Source organism: Dendrobium catenatum, unplaced genomic scaffold (genome assembly GCF_001605985.2).
Source record: "Dendrobium catenatum unplaced genomic scaffold, ASM160598v2 fragScaff_scaffold_665, whole genome shotgun sequence".
Lineage (NCBI taxonomy): Eukaryota > Viridiplantae > Streptophyta > Magnoliopsida > Asparagales > Orchidaceae > Dendrobium > Dendrobium catenatum.
The window spans coordinates 5207910-5228111 of NW_021319127.1; the positions used below are offsets into that span (position 1 = coordinate 5207910).

At 36.0% G+C, this 20202-nt stretch overlaps 1 protein-coding gene across 1 annotated transcript in view; it reads left to right on the top strand.

The window, feature by feature from the left end:
* LOC110094955 (zinc finger CCCH domain-containing protein 19) overlaps positions 1-20202 on the top strand; it is a 63530-nt gene that overhangs the window by 15760 nt on the left and 27568 nt on the right. The window contains exons 4-5 of the mRNA XM_020820348.2: positions 17071-17977; positions 18056-18183. Coding sequence (XP_020676007.1) covers positions 17071-17977; positions 18056-18183 — 1035 coding nt within the window. The remainder of the gene's footprint in view (positions 1-17070; positions 17978-18055; positions 18184-20202) is intronic.

Sequence of the window (20202 nt, forward strand, 5' to 3'; positions counted from 1 at the left end):
AACAAATATCACAAACCACCTTGCACCACTTATATTTTTAACCTTTGATGGTCTCTAAATATCACTATGGATCCAGACAAAGGGTTTAGAAGGCTGGTAAGAAACAATTGGGTAAGATGATCTGGTATGTTTAGCCAATTGGCAAGTTTGACATTTAAACAAACTTGAATTTTTATTAATAAATAAATCAGGAAAAAACTTTTCAAGATACATGAAATTTGGATGACCTAACCTATAATGTTACTTGATAATCTCTCTATCTTGACTGACTCTAAAATGACTATTAACAAACAGACTCACAGTAGGATGATTATTAGCAGCAATTAAGGATTTGGGTGTCTTGATGTAGTATAACCCAAAATACATCTCAACATTGTCAATCTTCTTCGAATCCAATTCCTGAAAAAAACACATATATTATTAGAAAAATTTGTTAAGCAATTACTATCACGAGTCAATTTTCTAATGGAAGTCAGATTGCACTCAAGATTGGGCACATAAAACACCGATTTAATTGTGATAGCTTATGTGACAAAAGCGGAACCAGTTATCAAAACTTTGGATGTTGTGCCATCATCAATCTTAACTACTTAATTTGAATGATAAGGCTGATAGTCATGGAGTGTAATGTCTCCTGCATGTGATCTGATGCTCCTGAGTCAATAACCCAAACTTTTGATTATTTTATACTCGAGTGAGCGTGTTGGCTAGTAGCAGGTTCTGAAGATTGTTGGTTTGTGATGTTGTTAAGTAGCAACTTCAACATCTCTAAATGCTCCTTGATGAAAGGAATGACTTCAACTTGTGTGGTGTTGATAGAGTTCACCTTGCTTTCTTGTGCTGATTTGTTATCCCTCCAATCAGCTGGTTTTCCATGAATCTCCCAACATGTCTCCTTTGTATGTTCTGGTTTGACACAATAATCACACCATAGTCTTCCCTTCTTGTTTTATGTCAATTTTCAACATGTGAGGGCTTTGTGATGAGAGGAGGAAGAAGGGAAGAGTTGTCTACAGATCCAGAGTTTAGTTGTTTAATCCAGTAATATTTGGGTAGGAGGATGGGATCTTGTTATTCATGGACATGGCTGGGTTTCCTCGGTTGAAAGAGAAGATGAATTTTGGGCAAGGGCCGGTGCTTGAAGAGAGGCTATTAGCTGAATGATGGAGAGTTACCGCCGACTGAAGGTTGGAAGAAAGGAATGAAGGTTTGCCACCAGCACTCAGAGAAGGTTTAGGATTTTCGTAAGCTCTGATACCATGAAGAAATTGTTTAGGGAATTGAATTCAAATTTTATTCCTTGGGATCATTACATATATATACACTTTAGGATAATAAATAGAAAAAGAAAACATTTTATCTAATTAATTTTAATAAATAGAAGAGGAAAGTCATTTAATCTAATTGATTATATTAATTATATCCCATGGATCCTAAAATTAATCCGACGGATCTTGGTGTCAGAAGAGAAAATCTCCAACTGCAGCACACATATTGCTAAACTATCAAAGCTGTGGGCCTCCTCGTCGTTTGGTTCAATAGGTTGCAAATCTGCTAATACTCTTTTGGATGCTCAGATCACATTATGTAGCAAGGAATCCTTTGCTTGTCTGTTGTAGTGAAGGCGATTGGTAAGGAACTTGATTTATCTGATTTTCATAAGGCTTGACATTTCATTCAAGGTTGGGGTGATGAACAGGCACGGGCATAATTCAAAGCAAAAACTTTTGGAGATTGTTCTGCGTATTCCAAGTAATTCAAGAAGTCTCCCAGAGAAGGGCTATTATATGTTAAAAACAAGTAGTTAAACGTAGAATCATTCACAGATGCTGATTATGCTTGATTTGCTTAAGACAATAAGTTTGACCTCTTGATATTGTATTTTTGTTGGAGGAAGCTTAGTCACATGGAGAATAAGCAAATTTGTTGTGGTAAGATCTAATGCCGAGATTGAATACAGTGCCTTGACCCATTTTGCAGGTGAAATTTTATGTTTAAGACTCTGAGGAGAGTTTGGTTTTTGATGTAGGGGGGGGGGGGGGGTTGGGGTCAATCCAAATCCTAAATTTTGGGTTTTGACTTCTCTTGGACTTGCTAGCTCATTAAATTTTTGAGCTGAAATTTAGCTCATTATGAGTTGTTTTTAGTTCATTAAATGGGAGATTTATTGCACTTCCTAACTCATTAATCCAAAAAGGTTTGCTATTAAGTCTTGAATTCATTTTTAATGGACTTTACCTCTTCTCCTCCCCTTTGTCTATTTGTTTTCTTGTGCTGGCTGCTTTCCCGTGCCTTTGTCCCTTGGGTTTCCATGGTTGGCTGTTTGGTTTCCTGTGTTGGGTGATTTCCTGTGCCTTTGCCCCCTTGGTTCCCGTGGTTGGCAATTCGGTTTTGCGGTTCCCTACTTGGTTTCGTGCTGGGCTGCTCGGTTTTTGATGCAATCAAAAATTTGGGAAAGAGACCCAAATTTTTGATCACAAAAACAAACTCTTTCTAGGATGATAGAAAGACATAAAATGCTTAAAAGAACACAAATACTATAAAACACAACTTTATATAATAAAACGACTTACAAACTTTTGACTCAAATGACACTTACAATTTGGACGCTTACAAACTTTGACATCAACAAAATGACACCCTAAACTTGCTTACTTTGAGAAGAGGGATACAGGTGAGGTGGCACTTGCGGATAGAAGAAAGAGATTAGGAGACGAGATGAAGGTTGGAAAGAGCCCGCAGGATTTCCGGAGGAGGAGGGGAAGAAGCTTAGAAAGAGCCCGCAGGATTTCTAAAGCCAAAAACCCGCAGGTTTTATCTCCAAAAATTACTCACATCATTCCTTTTTCTCCAAAAATTACTCACATAAACTCTTTTTTAAAACAGCCACAACATCTATATATATAGGCACAAAAAGGGCAGCCAAACAGCCCAAATATTAGGGAATATGGAAGGTTAAAAGACACCTAGAAGAAGGTTAAAAGACACAAAAAACTGCAATAGAAAAACTGCATAGAAAACAGAAAAAACTCCTGGAATTCCTCCCAAAACAGTCCCCAAAAACTGATCCAATCCTGTCCAAAAACTGTCTAAAAAAACAGCCCCCAAAAGACACTTCAATTCCCCATGAAAAGCCAAAAGACTTCCCTGCTGAAATCCCAAGAGACACATCAAATTCCACAGCAAAAGTCACGGTTTCAGCACAGGAAACCAGGAGTCTTTTCACGGGAAAAGGGAGAAGAAGTTACGGCAGCAAAGAGGGTAGATTCACTGAACCAGCAGCAATTGGGAAAAGGAGGGACCACAGGAAATAAATCCTGAGCCAGCTGTGCAAAAGCAACCCAAGAGACTCTGCAGCAGCCCGTGGGAGAGAAAACCAGAGAAGAAAAAAAACTGCAGCAGCTTTAATTCAAGAGGAATATGAAAGAACAAGTTCTATCCACCAAAAAACTTGCACACTTCTCCAGCTTTAGAGCTAAACATTAGCTCATAATGAGCTACAACTCCACATGATAATAATGAGCTTGCACCACTAAAATTTCAACAACTAAGCTCAAAACCAAAATCAGCCAAGGCTCAATAGAATTGTGTTGACCCCCCCCTTTGCCTACATCAGTTTTGCGGTTCCCTGCTTGGTTCCGTGAGTTTCCTTCTCTGTTTTGCTGCAACGTTTGGAAATTGCTATTGTGTCTGTTGGCCTTTCATTTCCTAAAATCTAATTGGCTTATTTAAGAGGTTTATGGCTGTTTGGTTCCCCTCTCTAGCCTATATAGAAGATGTTTTTGGTTAGTAGAAGAGAGGTGAAAATGCAATTTTTGGATAGCAAAACCTGAGGGTTTTTTGGAAAAGCTTGAGAGTTTTGTCCACTTCTTCTTCTTCTCTATCTTGGGATAACTTGCGAGTTACTCCTATCCTTCGTCTTGGCTTCTTATCCCTTTCTTCTTTACGCAAGTATCCACCTCACCTGTATCTTTCTTCTAAAATGATGGCAAAGCTCCTTTAGGTTTTTTATGTTAAGTCAAAGTTTGTAAGTGTCAATTGTATGTCAAAGTTTATATGCGTCATTAGTATGTGTTGTTTGAAAGTCCTTTTATAATATTAAAGATGTATTTTATCTATTTCTTGTAATTTTTTTATCCTAGTAAGGTGATATTTTTCTAGCAAAAAAAAAATAGGGTCTCCTAATTTTTTTGCTTACTTTTGCTTGCATCAAATTTGGTATCAAAGCATGGTTTGTTGAGTGAGTCTTGGTGAATCATAATAATTGTCGTGTAAGTCTGTGGTGTCAAGTAATTTAAGTTTTGTTGAGTCTTTTAGAAAAATGGAAAAAGACAAAAAGATTGATTCAGTCAAAGGAGAAAATTAGCCAGAAGATCGTGAAGTCCAAATTCCAATGGATAGATGGGTTCCAACAGAAGGAAGTTCAACAGACCTGCTACAAAACGAGTTGTATAAACCTCAAAATCTAATGTTCTTATTTGATGAGAAATTCGAGAAAAGGAAGAAATATCTTCAAGATCAATTCGAGAAAGAAAAAAGAAGCGATCCTGAAGAAATTCGAGGCAAAGATTCAAGAGCTGGATGCACCTTCTTTGCCTCCTCGGAAGAAAGCAAAAGGCAACTCATCGGGAGATGAGTTTTTCAAGTAGGGGAGTTCTGTTCAGTTTTCCAGCAGTTGTTTTACCTTATTTCCTATGCATATTTTAAGTGTTGTTTTGCTGATTTCTGTGAAGTTTTTGGGGGGCTGTTAGTAGTGTCTTTTGGTCAATCCAAATCCTAAATTTTGGGTTTTGACTTCTCTTGGACTTGCCAGCTTATTAATTTTTTGAGCTGAAATTTAGCTCATTATGAGCTATTTTTAGTTCATTAAATGGGAGATTTATTACACTTCCTAGCTCATTAATCCAAAAAGGTTTGTTATTAAGTCTTGAATTCATTTTTAATGGACTTTACCTCTTTTCCTCCCCTTTGTCTATTTGTTTTTTTGTGCTGGCTGTTTTCTCGTGCCTTTGTCCCTTGGGTTTCTGTGGCTGGCTGTTTGGTTTCCTGTGTTGGGTGATTTCCCGTGCCTTTGCCCCCTTGGTTCCCGTGGTTGGCTGTTCGGTTTTGCGGTTCCCAGCTTGGTTCCTTGCTGGGCTGCTCGGTTTTGCGGTTACCTGCTTGGTTCCTTGCTGGGCTGCTCGATTTTGCGGTTACCTGCTTGGTTCCATGAGTTTCCTTCTCTATTTTGCTGTAACGTTTGGAAATTGCTATTGTGGTTGTTGGCCTTTCATTTCCTAAAATCTAATTGGCTTATTTAAGAGGTTTATGGCTGTTTGGTTCCCCTCTCTAGCCTATATAGAGAAGATGTTTTTGGATAGTAGAAGAGAGGTGAAAATGCAATTTTTGGATAGCAAAACCCGAGGGTTTTTTGGAAAATCTTGAGAGCTTTGTCCACTTCTTCTTCTTCTCTATCTTGGGATAACTTGCGAGTCTCTCCTATCCTTCGTCTTGGCTTCTAATCCCTTTCTTCTCTACGCAAGTATCCACCTCACCTGTATCTTTCTTCTCAAATGATGGCAAAGCTCTTTTAGGTTTTTTATGTTAAGTCAAAGTTTGTAAGTGTCGATTTTATGTCAAAGTTTGTATGCGTCATTAGTATGTGTCGTTTGAAAGTCCTTTTATAATATTAAAGATGTATTTTGTCTATTTCTTGTAATTTCTTTATCCTAGTAAGGTGATATTTTTCTAGCAAAAAAATTTGGGGTCTCCTAGTTTTTTTGCTTACTTTTGCTTGCATCAGTTTTCCCTTAATACAGTATGTGGTTATGAACTTTGATAATTGTGCTTCCATTTATATTGCTAGTAGCTCTGTTTTTCATTAAAAAGAATCATATTAAAGTTTATTGTCATTTCATTTAAGAAGTGCTTTCTAAGAAAATTGTCACTCCTTTAATCCAATTCAGATCTTACAATTGATATTTTTGCAAAAGCTCTTGGGCCTCATCCTTTCTCTCGACTATTTAATGTGTTAAAGCAAAGTGATATGTATGCTTGAGCTTAAGGGTAATCTTAGTGTAGGAAATTTTATATGAAGATGTTCAATATACAGTAAGTGCTGTAGGTTTATTTTATTTGTACCTAGGCACATTATATTCATCCATCTATTATAAATAGAGGGATTCTTTAGTGTATTATACATGCATCTCGTCTCCCTCAACACAATTGATATATATTTAATGTTGGTCCTTGATGTAGTCCAACTCTGCATAATCTTTTTGACCACTCTATAATGCTACCAATGAGTAGACAAATTAATTCTCATGAACTCCAACATGCCTTCTCGTAGGCACAGTTTAATATAGTTGACAAATCAGTTCTCATGAACTCAAGTATATGCCTTCTTAAGGTCATCAAAACCATTTTAAAATCTTTTAACATGCTTTTGTTCTCATCAATTATTCTAACACACAAAATTATCTTTATAATTAATCTCTCCTAAGCAGATATTGAAATTGATTCATTGACATTGATGTGATTGTTGATAAATATTTTCATGTGGAACCGGTCCCCGATCAAGCTGATTCGAGTCTGACTGCATTCGATTGCACTCGATCAATTCGATCAAATGTCGTTGAGGCGAAATTGATCAAAATTAAACCTCGATTAAATTAAATTAAATTAAATCAAAATCAAATCAATCCAAATCGAGCCCCGTCGAGCCCCGTCGAATCAAATTCAATGTAATTCGGCGCTGATTCAAGCCTAATTTCATAAAATTGGCTTGATCGAACCCAATCAGAACCGAATTGACTCAAATCGGTCTGGTTCAAGTCCAATTCGAGCTCAATTTAAGCCCAAATCAGTCAATTTGGGCTAGATTGAGTCCTAAAATTAGAATTTGGAACCTAGGGACGAGATTTCATCTCAAATCTTGCCCAAACTTTGTGTCAAATCATGTAGGAAATCCACTCGAGTGGAAATTCCCTCATTTCACGCATTAAGGAGGTGGGATAGGGCGGTTTGGGCGGCTCCCTATTGTGCATGCGCCTCAAAGAGAATAAAGAGAGAAGGGGGGGAGCCGAAACCTATTGTGCATGCGCCTCAAAGAGAATAAAGAGAGAAGGGGGGAGCTATTCGGCTCCCCTATGCTTGCCCGTCCCGAACAAAAAAAAGAACGAGAGAAGGGGAGGTGGAACCGGCTCCCTTGCATGCAACTCCATCAGGAGGAACCAACCCCATTGAGTGCGGCTCTACTGTGCGGAGCCGAGCCCCCTTGCATTGCCACCTTTCCATCGAGCCAAAGTTGCAAGCGTGCGGCCCTTCCAGGTGAAAAAGGGAAGGTGGAGTTGGGGGTTTGAGGTATTTTCTCATTATAAAGAAGCCAAGCAAAGGTTAAGACCTCCGTTTACTTCCTTTCTCAAGGATTAGCGAAGATAGCGGCTTCTACCCCTTCCTCTTTCAATTCCGGCGAGTTCCTTGCGGTTGAGGGAGCTATTTGAGCTTCCAAACAGCAAGGGAAGTCTTTGGAGCAGCTTGGACAGCACTTGGAGTGTCTTGGACATCAAAGGAGGCACCCGGAGCAGCTTGGACAGCGGCGACAATGTCCGGAGCGGCTAGGACAGTGGTCTTCTTCCTCCGGGACAGCTTGGACATCACTTGGAACTTGGATTTGAGCGCTTGGACAGCTCGTGTGAGGTAAAATCTCAAAAACTTAGGAAACGTCCTAAGGCCCCCCTAGCCAATTGTTGTGTGGTTGACGATTCAAAGCTTTAGGTCCATCGAAACCCTTGCTTTTTTTTCTTTCCAACCCAAGAAAATCTCCTATATACCGCTGTCCACTTGTTTGAATCATGGAAATCAGGTGATTTCTCATGATTTGCTCTCATGTCAGAGCTAAAAGGATGGCGACAAGGTGATGGGTCATTGAACTTGTGTTCAATGTCCCTATTTTTGCATGCAATGCATTCATGTCATATCTAGTACCCTCGCCTACAACCAAACCCTATGTGAGGTGGTTTAATTCGATGTCTAATGAAGTGTTGAAGTATAAAGTCTCTTTTCTAAGCGTGACATGCATCATTATATCTCTAAACTTGTATGTTATGACAAAACTAGCACATGCATGTAATAGGTTTGCACCGCCATGATATTTATAATCCCCTCTAAATTTATTAGATGTTCAAACATGCATTTCAATTTTTTTTGAAGTTGTGAGATCTTTTATGAGCATTATTGGTTCATGTTTCAAATCCCACAACCAATAGATTGATTGGAAACATCATTGAGTTTCTTTAAATTTAGGGAGGAAAAACAAGAAATTTCCCTTTTCACATGCTTTCATTTCTTATTATTAAACATAGCTTGCATGGGTAGATTGCTCATTAGAACCTCACATGAATGCTTGCTTTATGTCAATGGCTATGATTCTTATATGAAGATTTGCAAAATCATAAATGTATCCATCAAACTCATGAATGCTTGCAAAGCAAAGATGGAGTGTTCTATAGCTTCAAGGAGCTTATAGATTACACCCCATCACATGTTGAAGTTTGTTAGACATGCTTAGTGCAATTTGCAAGTTGACGGGTCAAGAACACCGTCACATAACTTAGGCACATGGTTAAGCTTTTGAAATGACAAATCAAAATGCTTTCATCCCTAGTTCTTCCTTATACTCTAGCAAACTAATTCTTAGAAAAGGATTCCAATGACGATTCTATCTTATGTCTTTAGGTTCATTAGATAACGCCACAAGTTATCTTCCCAAACTCAAAGTTGTATGAACAACATCTCCTACCCAAATGTCCTGATCATAACAAAATTGATTTGAGAACCCTTCTAAGGCTTTAGGGGATCATTCCTTCCCTTCTTCAAATGAGCTCAAAACATTTGTAGGAAGGTAGGAAGTTTACTTCATCACACCCATGTCCTCCATGCATAATAGTGGGAGTACCCTAAAGGCTCCAATCATTGTATTGCATGGATCATTTAAGCTTGAAACCAAATGTTCAAGCTCTCTTACTTTGTTTGTTGGAGCACCTAACCAACAAACACTATCTCCATGTGTGACATTTTGGAGCCTCTCCAAGCTCCAAATGTTCCATTACATGAATCATTAAGAATTTAGGAACAAATCCTAAGTCTCCATTTCACTTGCTAATAACACAAAATTAGCAAATGAACGTGTCTCTTCTCTCATATATAATGATTTAGAATCCTCCAAAATTCCAACATATCAATATATGAAGATTTTGGAGCTTAGAGCAAAATTCTAAGCTTTCTCTTTCATTCGTTTGAGACATCAAGATTAATGAAAGAAGATCCTTCTTAGGCTTAGGATTCTAATCCTAGCCTATCTCATTTGCCTAACCTATATAGGTAGATGACCTTGCATCATTAAGTATAAAACTTGATGATTGCTTCTCAATTTGTAGTTCCAAAACTACACGTTGTACCTCTTATTAATGACATTTGGTGCTTCCTCAAAGCTCCAGACACATCATTCCATGAATTTGATGAAACTTGAAACCAACTCTCAAGTTCTTTTATCTCTTTTGTTGGAACATAAAACCAACAAATATCCTCTCATGCATGGTGATTTGAGGCTCCTCAAGCCTCTAAATATATAACTATGCGAATCCTTCAAACTTAGAGCCAAATTCTAGGTTTCTTCATTTTATTTGTTGGAACACAAAATTAGCAAATAAACATTTGTCTTCTTTCATGTATGATAATTTGGAACCTCCAAAGGTTCCAAATAAGCATCATTACATGATCGTTGGAGCTTAGAAACAAACTCTAAGCACCAACCATTTGTTTGTTGAGACAAAGTCAACAAACAATCATCATCCCTCTCATGCATGATTACTTGGAATTTCTCAAGACTTCAAGCAAATCATTTGGGCTTAAAACCAAATTTCAAGCTCTTCCACCTTGTTTGTTGGAGCACTAAACCAACAAATATTTCCTTTATGCATAATGTTTAAAGCTTTCTTAAGTCTCTAAATTCTTCTATACATGAATAGTTGGAGCTCAATAAACCCAACAAATGTTTTCTTTGCTCATGACCTTCAAAGCCCATATAGAGGTTTTCAAATGACCTCTAGAGGGGCCTCAAAGGGCATAAACAAAGCCTTAGGGCTAAACCCTAATTCTCTTCCCTTATTTGTTGGAGCATAAAACTAATGAATAATTCTTCAAAAAACATAAGATTTAAATCATGGTTCTCTCCATTCATTTAGCCTAAATTAAGTGTATGGTAACCTCTCTTTGAATACCAAATATCTACAGAATGTCTTCAATTAGCAACCTCAAAGTTGCATTCTAGTTATCATTTACTACAAGCCAAAATTGTAGGAGAACATTTAAGCCTTATTTTGTCCTCCTAAATTCAAATTGGGAGGGTTGATACATTTTCTTTCAACACACCAAATATTCAAAGAATATTCATGAAATTTTGTAACTTTCAAGTTACATCTCCATTCACTCAACACGAACTAAGTGAATGATCTTTTCTCCTTGAACATCAAATGTTCAAGGGACCTCCCTCTCGTTATGCTAAGCCCAAATTTAGGAGAATGATTATCCCCCTTTGAACACCAAATGTTCAAGGACATTTATGAATGTGTAACTCGTATGTTGCATTTTGTTTTTATCTTTCTTCCCATAATCAAAATTGTAGAAAATCTCTCCTTTCATTTAGCCTAAATAAAGTGAGCGATTATTCTTTTCTTTGAACACTAAATGTTCCAGGAATATCTCTAACTTGCAATACCTAGATTGCATCTTCCTCTATTTTGCCTACAAGTCAAAGTTGTGGGAGAATATTCAAATCCCCTTTCATTCTTCTTACCCAAATTAGGTGTGCCTCTTCTTTTGAACGTCAAATTCTCAAAGAAACTCGAATTTGCAACCTCCAAGTTGCATTTTCTTTCCGTTCTCCTACAACTCAAAAATTGTAGGAGAACATTTAATCCTCATCATGTTTTGTATCATGGATTTCCTCGAAATCCTAAATACATCATGTTGTAAAGCACTTGAGCTTGAGATTAAATCTTGAGCTCTTCCCTCTCATTTTCTTAGTTACATATTAGGCAAGTGAAATCTTCTTTTGAGCATCAAAATGTCCAGAGGGTATTCATGGATTTGCAACCCTTAAGTTGCACTCCCTTTCCTTCACCCCTCCAACCTAAGTTAGAGGAGTGAACCTCTCGCTCTTTGGATACCTAAAAGTTCAAAGAGAATCCAAGGTGGCTTATGGTCCAAATCTGCATATCACCTTCTACTATTTATCCAACACAAGTTGGGTAGGTTACTTTCTTCCTTTGGACATCCAATACTCAAAGAAACATCCATAAATTTGCAACTCACAAGTTTCATTTTATCCTCTCTTTTCTACAAATCAAATTATAGAGAAGTTTTCCTCTTTTTACAACCTAAAAGTTGTATGAAATTCTCATTCATTCAACCCATGTTGAGTGAATTAAACCTATGACAAAATCACCTATTTGTTAAAACAAAATCAACAAGTAGTTCAATCCAAAATAATTTATTTGTTGAACCAAACTCAACAAATAATTCCATGTCAAGCAAATGAGTCAAAGTCCTAGCCCTCTTTCATTCTCCTAACTCAAATTAGGTGAATGAGTTCCTCTCTTTGGATACCCGAAGGTTCAAAGAATCCTTGATGTATAGCCCAAATCTACACATCATTTTCTCATGTTTGTTTTATCTAAATTTAACAAACTAAATACTCATCATTGAACATAAAATTTTTATGTCAATTCCTCTCAATTTGTAACCTCAATGTTACAAATCCTCCTCACCTATTGAGCCAAAATCAATAGGTGACTCATCTTCCCTCTCCAACTCCTAAGTTGTAGAAAAATCTTCTCCTTCCTTAGCTCCAAAAGCTAAGGACTTTCTAACACTTAGCTTAAAAGTTATATATTGGACACCCTTTTCTTATATCCATATTCTAAGTGATATACCCTTAGTGTGACATAACACAAAAACCTCACACACTTAGATGGACAACCCCTTAGGCATGTTTGGATTAAGATTTTTCTTTTTAGTGCATGTGTTTGATGCTGTGGTGTGATTACCTATTAGATTGTCTGTGTTGTGGGCACTTGCCCTTAAGTGGTTAGTGTAGAAATATACATGCTTTTCTTGTAGGTGGACATGTCCAAAGGGGGCGCTATAAATCATAAATAATAAAATTCTTGCATGACAGGTGCCGCTTAAAACCCCCCTAGCGATATGGCCAATAGGGTAGAAGCAGGTGCTTAGCACTTTAAGTGCTAGGTAAATTTTGGATGTGAGATATTACATCAATTGCTTTCTAATTCTGTTTTACAATTTTGAGTCTTTTACAATTTTCATATGTATTTGATAGAAGTAAGAATTGTATTAGACTAGTGGGGGTTTGGATTAAAAGAAGGGAGTGGAATAGAATGATGTACCTGCTGAAGGTGAAGCTCGATGTCCATTTAGAAGTCAAAGGCTTGAAGACCCCCTTTCCGCAACAAGTAGAGTATTTAATAAATTTGACTGGTTGTATAATGACTGACAACTAAGTTGTCAAATCTGGTTGTAATAACTCGGACTTTATAATTTATGTTCAGTTTGTTTAATTTTTACATTCAAGCATGTTTGATCTATTTACCTGATTGCGCAATAGAAATGCATGTTTTTCTTAGGTTTTTTTTTTCTTATTTTGCTTGGGGGTGGATTGGACATGTGAATACAATAGGCTATTAGGATAAAATAAATTTTCTACCCATTAAAATGTAACAATCTAAAAAATGAAATTAGGCTTCATGATTTTCTAACAAAAGAAAAATTGCATGGCTCTATTTCAAGTAGCCAAAATTTTCAAACTCAAAACAATCATGTATAGCTAAGAATGTGTCACATATAGAAAACCATCACTTAAGGACTAGACTATGATGCACCGACACTCCGTTTTAAGAGGCAATGCAATGTCGGACACATGTCGGACACGGACACGAGTCCGACACGGCACGGAAACGTGTCCGACACGTTTGATAGATGGAGGATGGATCCAAAAATGTGGTGGTTAATTCATGGAGCGTCGACACCTCTTCTTCAAACAATAGCAATAAAACTTTTTGGTCAAGTATCATCCTCTTCATGTTGTGAGAGAAATGGGAGCACATACTCATTTATTCAATCAATGAAAAGGAATAAAATAACTCCACAACGAGCTGAAAATTTAGTTTATGTGCATACAAATCTTCGTCTTCTATCAAGGAAAACCCTTCTTTATATGACAGGTGATAACAAGATGTGGGATGTTGCTGGAGATGGGTTCGAGTGCCTTGATGAAATGGGATTATTGGAGGTTGCAAATCTTTCTTTAGATGAACCAGAGTTGGAAGCAATGATATTCAATGATGATGATATTGAAGGCCAAAGACCAACATCTGCATCTAATTCTATCATTCCCTCTATTGAGTAGTTGAACTTTCATGTTGTATTAAATGGTTTTTTGGTTATATTTTTGTGGTTGTACTAGACATTTTGTACTAAACATCTTTATGTTATGAGCTAAACAAGTTATCATGACTTTGATTTAATATTGCTTGCCATTTTTAATATAATATTACCTTAATTTATATATATTATATTTAAAATTATTATGCCGTGTCCACGCCGCACCCGTGTCCTATATTTTTAAAAAATGTCATGTCCCGTGTCCGTGTCGTGTCGTGTCCGTGTCGCCGTGTCCGTGTCCGTGCATCCTAGGGACTAGATAACAAAAAAGTCTGCATTTTTGAGTCAACATTCTGCATACCCATCATAATTTGGCATCTTGGCCTCAAAGCCAAGTTATATGTCCTCTTTCTTAAACAAAAAAATCTCCTACTCTTCATATGCATTGAGGCAGAAAACAAGGTTTTATAAGCGATTATGTGGGTCTAGTTGGTAGCCCTTTTCTAGGTAGTGCAATAAATCCAGGGGTCGGGTTAGCTATGCCTCATGTAAGGTATAGTCTGTAAGTCCTTTTGTATTCTGTTAGACTTAGGTTGGAGGTACTACCTCTTGGTAGTCCTCACCTTAGTTTTAGGATTTGAGGCAATGGTTGATTCCAATCACCATACAAGTCCTCATCTTCCGGACAATTCCTCTAACATATGTTGTTGAAATGTAAGCCCCAACCTTCTAATGAAAATGTCAACTTAAACAAAAATTAGATTTCTAAAATGTAAAGCCCAACATAGGATAGTTTGAGTACCTCTGAGTTTCCTTCAAAATCAAGTACTCCTAAACTTCTTTCCTTTGGCCCTCATTCCAATAAATCTAATCTCAAGTTGATCCCTTATCTTCATTGAAATTTCTAAAGGCCAAAACCCTTTAAACAAGACACTCATGGATTCTCAAAAATCAAAATTTAGCCATCATCTAAATGACTTTCAAAAACAAGAAAACCACTAGTTTAATCAAAAGTCTTCTCAAGCACCGAAGCTTGAGATATAATTAATCATAGGGGCTTGCCCCTATGGGACGTCTATATCGCAGAATAAAATAAACCCTATTCAACCAAACATTGAATGAGAGAATCTCTGTTAATTTGTAAATTTTATCATTGAGTTCATAAGGAAATGATAGTTTTATTCTTCGGAGTAATATATCATCATTCTTATGCCGTACTCAATCATAAAGTATGCAATCTATTTGAGGACAACAAAATCTCCAACAGTGATTATTTTCAATTTTCAATCCATAAGACTCTCTATTAACTGCCATGATATGATTGATAATTATTTTTAGAAGGGTTATGTACTATTGCTGAGTTCACTAATACATATTTGGATTGGGGTTGATTTATGGAGTCTTACCCTGCAATCCCTGGAGTTTGTTTCTATGAGTCAAACATATGACCCATGCCACAAAGTATGCTACCTAAGCATTGCTTTAATGCTGTGTTTAAGTTTGCTCTATAATTATGATATTTTTCAATGTTCATTTGTTATATATATCATTATTAATTAGTTCTCCCATAACTTGATATATTTTTGTAAAACATAGCAACCCAACTTCTCTCTGAACACTTAATCTTAATAAATATCTTGTTGGACTTAAAGTTTTGCTTATGTGCATCCTTTTTTGAGGCATGCTTAATATGGTGAGAAGCTATTTCTTACAACAATATTTACTAGAATGTAGTAGCTATAAGAAAGTTGTTGTCTGACATTTTCAAAAAGAAAAAAATAATAATATCCACATTTGTTTTAAAAAAAATTATTTTCCCTACAACATCTCTATTACCTTTATAAAATGCTGCAGTTGCCTCAAATAGTCCCGAGTCCATGATTCAATAATTTCCTTATCAATAATTAGTTCAATAAAAATCATTTGGATTTAATTTCTTTTTAGTGGGGATATCTTTTATAGTTTTATCACATATTCATCCAACTTACATTTTTATTTCACTCAACTCAGCTACCTATTCTCTTTTTTTCCGCACATTTGGAAAAATTTTATGGCCAATCTAATTACAAATTTATGATATTCAATATTTGTAATTTTTTGTCCTATAAATCTTTATAATGGTCGTATAGCTACATAATATGACAAATTTTCTTGTATAAAATTCATCTAGCTGTCATTATGGAATACATAAATTTTAACCTTTCCTCAACTTCCCCAATTATTATAGTTATCATAGTTTATCACCTAGAAAGCATTAAGAAATTTCTCCAACATGCATCATGTGTTATTTGCTGACTTTTGAAAACTAAATTCTATGCATAGTGATGATTTTATGGCTGCAGCATGCGTTGCTAATAGTGCTTTGTGTTATTATAAATGAATTCAAATTTTAGTTGATATTTATATTGCATGATTTTTTCTCCCAACCTATTTATTAGAAACTACTTATTAAAGCCTTAATGCCTTATCAAGTCATTTGAATACTAGAAGCTATGAACTTGATTTGCCTATTGACATGATTATTAGTTCTATTTTGGCTATTTATTACCTAACAAAGTTTAGTACCTCCAATATTTTTTGTTGTTTTTGTTTTTGTAAGTGGAATGGGTAGCCCTTGTATTAGTCCTTATATTTATTTCTTTCACGTGAGATCGTTGATGCTCTTTATGCTTGTCATCCTCTAGTTCGTTTGAGGTACGTCCATTATTCAATGATCCATAATAGGTGAATTGCCTGCTAGTGGAGTTCCTTGCAGCCCCGGGTAACTGATGCTGATTGTGGCGCATTCTCTTAAGTTCAGTTCTGTTATGATTATATATAATCCTTGATATGTACCTTTTTCTTATTTTATCATGACTTATTTTATGTCATTTGGTCTCCATCCTTCATTTTTATTCCTGAGAATGGATGATTGATGATGAAAAAAATTCTATTGTCATTGATTGGAAGCTTGATATTAAGTGAACTGTAAAGTTTGAGGAGAGTTGGCATCACGCCGCGGAAAGTCAATGCCTCTTTTTTTTTATTCTATCCATTTTCTATCCTTTCTCATCTTCTTCTGGTTGTCCTGCATCACAACCCTTGCACATTTGTGATCAAAATTAGGCTTAGATCATTGCTTATTGCTTTATGAAATGGCACAGCAATAGGAAGTATCGAGTTAGGTTTAAAATTAAGGGTTTTGATAAAATAAAATAATTGACCATCAACCCAACATTATTTGGACTAAGCTTGGGCTGAGAACAATAGTTTTAAATTTTACTAATTACTTAATGATAAATGCCAATTCAGTTGTTTTGACTAAAGAAGATCATCTTGTAATAGCTCCCGTGGAAATTAATGCCATCTTTATGTGTTTCGTGCGTTTTGCAAACTTTTATTGATTAATTTATTTTGTTTCGGTCTTCCTAAACGTATCAGATACTTATTTTATGAAGCTACTTGTTATACAAGCTTGTCTTAGGAAATCTTAAATTTATCGAATTACTTGAACACCATCATAGCTATTGAAGTGATTTTTTTTTGTTTATTGAGCTAAAATGTTGCTAATCTGTATGCATTGGAATGGATTGTTTAAAAATCTATATTTTTGCGTGGGGTTTCTCTGTTAGCTTTATTGGTTTTGTACAGGATGGCTTAGAATTTGACGATACGGATAGTTTCACCTATTTGTTTAAAGCTTATTGGTTGGATCGGAAAGGAAAATTGTCATTGACACCTGAAGAACTGAATAATGCCAGACACCCATATTCAGTTGTTCCTGATGAGGATTCATCTGATGAATTATATGACGTTAATGAAGATCAGGGTTCTACTTCAGAAAGTTCATCAGATCATAAGAGCAACATTTCATCAAAGAAGAAAGTCAGAAGTCGTTCGCTGGCGGTTGCTGTTGAAAAAAATCCTGCAAAAGAAGTTGATGGTGGAGGAACAGTAATGCTTCAGGAAACTGTTTGGGCTTCAATGGAGCTCTTAGAGCTTGTGGCACACATGAGGAATGGAGATCAATCTTTTATATCTCAATTTGATGTTCAGGCACTGCTTCTTGACTATATAAAGAAATATAACCTTAGAGATCCTCGCCGGAAAAGTCAAATTATTTGTGATTTGAGACTTCGAAATCTCTTTGGGAAAGAAAGAGTAGGTCATTTTGAAATGCTGAAGCTACTAGAATCACATTTTCTTTCAAAGGAGGCACCACAAGTAGTTGAAGATGGTAATCAAGTGGAAACTTCAGATACTGATAATAAACTAACTGATGATGTTGAAGAAGATGATACATTTGCAAGAGTAGTTACTGATAAGAGACGGAAAAGCCGTAAAAGAACTGAAGAGATAGAACCGCAGATGAATGTTGATGATTATGCAGCAGTTGACGTTCATAACATAACCCTTATTTTCCTGCGCCGAAGCTTGCTGGAGGACTTGCTAGATGATGTTGAGACATTTAATGATAAAGTTGTTGGGTCCTTTGTGAGAATTAGGATATCGAATGCTGGTCAAAGGCAAGACTTGTATAGGCTCGTGCAAATTGTTGGTAAACTTCTGCCTGTCTTTCTGACTAGTGCTGTGGTAGGTACTGTTTAGTTATGGAGAGGCAATTATTTGTGTGCAGGAACTCAGGAAAGCTCAAAACCATATAAGGTTGGTAAGAAGACAACAGATATCGTGCTGGAGATACTAAATTTGAACAAGAAAGAGACGTCAACAATTGATAGTATCTCAAACCAGGATTTCACAGAGGTGAGTTATTCAATTTTCTCATAGTTTACTCAAGTTTTTATACTTGAATTTTTTTCGGGCGCAAGCTCATTTTTTATTTTTAGTCTTTTTATTTTCTAACTATGTTACCTTTAATCTTTCCCATATATAATATGTATTTAATTTCATTTTGATTATAGGCTAAAATAAATATTTTTAAATTCAGACAGAAGCTCTTAATACATGTGAGATTTGAAGATATAAAAAATTTCTCATACTTTTTTATTTGGTTTAAGTTAATTTCTCATGTAATCATGTTCTTATTAATTTTTTTTTTTATGTTCTTATTAATTTTTAATACACAAACAATATGTATTTGATGCACATGAAATTAAAGAAGTATTTTATAAGTTTATTTAATTTATTTTACATATTGTTTGCATATATTCTATGACAAATTTATAACATAAAAACAATTATAATTTAGACGACAACAACAACATCAAGCCTTTATCCCACTACGTGGGGTCGCCTACTTGAGTATTTCTTCTCAAATAAAAAATATGATGATCTTCTAAAACTTATGGATGCCAGATATTCATTATTAAGCATTATTAGATATTATTGTTGTAAATTTTTATTTTTTATTTTTTGAGATAATGTATATGTATAGGTGTTTAAAAAATATCTATTGTTTAATTATTTAATTCTATTATTAGATACCATATATATAATATGTTACCTTTACCCTCCTTGTGGAGGGTAAGGTATTTATATCTATTCGATTGTGGTCTAGGTGCTGATGCTTAATATGTATTCAATGGAAATATGAGGACATCAGACAAGTATGATGGTCGACCAATGCGACATCATGCTAGGTGGGTTTGATGTTCCCTAAAGTTGCGTGAAATCACTTGAGAAGATGTCCATTTGCAAAATCAACCTCACTGGCGTGTTCAAAATGACAAAATCACCTAAGAGGTGCCCTTCATGTGCAGCTCATGTAAATGGAGAAAATGACGAACTATGAGCGCAACGTTGCGTGAAAATGTTCAAATGATCTTCAATCGTCAAACAAACTGTGCCATGTATTTAGAATGTTGAAATTACCCTAGGAGGACTTCTCATGATCGACTCGAGTGATTGTGGTAAAAATGACAAGTTATGAGCATGATATTGCGAAAGTTGTTTGAATAGTTTATATTTGCAAAATAGACTAGTCCATCATGTTTGGAGTGCCCAAATTATTAAAAAAGGTCACTCATATTATTCGGGTACCTGTACGAGCAAAAAAATCCACTCATGTATGCGAAACTAGACAACGCACAAGCGATGAAATTTCTACGAGCAAAGTTTCAGAGCCTTAAAATAGCTATTTATCTATTAATTTATTTTTTATTTCTAAAATTAAATATTTAAATAATTAAAAAGTAATAAAAAATCAAATATTTCAAAAATTGGAATCTCTAGGACTCCAACCTTGTCCTTTGGTTGCAGATGAAAGGATACCTCTATCCTTTTTTTTCCTGATTTTTCTAATTAATAAAAAAAATAAAAATAACTAATATTCCTAATCCCCAACTCATTCCCTCATTTTCTCCCTTACTCATTCCCTCGCGTAATTCCACAACTATTTACTCCCTCATTTTTCTATCGACACATACCGATGCACACCCGAACTTACCCTAGCCTCCACACTCTCTAATCACTACCTAGCTTGGCCTCAACGCCCAGTCAAAACCTCCCTCACACGCAAAGCCTGCAGCCTGCTTGCACGCTCGACTATCCTCATCTAGGCTCTCTCCTGCTGCTCAACCCATCGACTTGACCACAACAGCTCCTAGGCTGGCCACCTCCCTAGCCGAGCTTTTCGGCCACTACCCGAGGCAGTCCTAGACCCACTACTGCTGACCAACTATCGATGCTAGCCTCATCCAGGGCATGCCTTTCCTCTACGTCCTCCTCATTCTCCCTCTCAACTTATCATCTCCCTTCTTTCTCTCTCTCGCTTCATCTTTATCTTCAACTTCTTTCTCTTCTTCTTCTTCTTTCTCCTCTTTG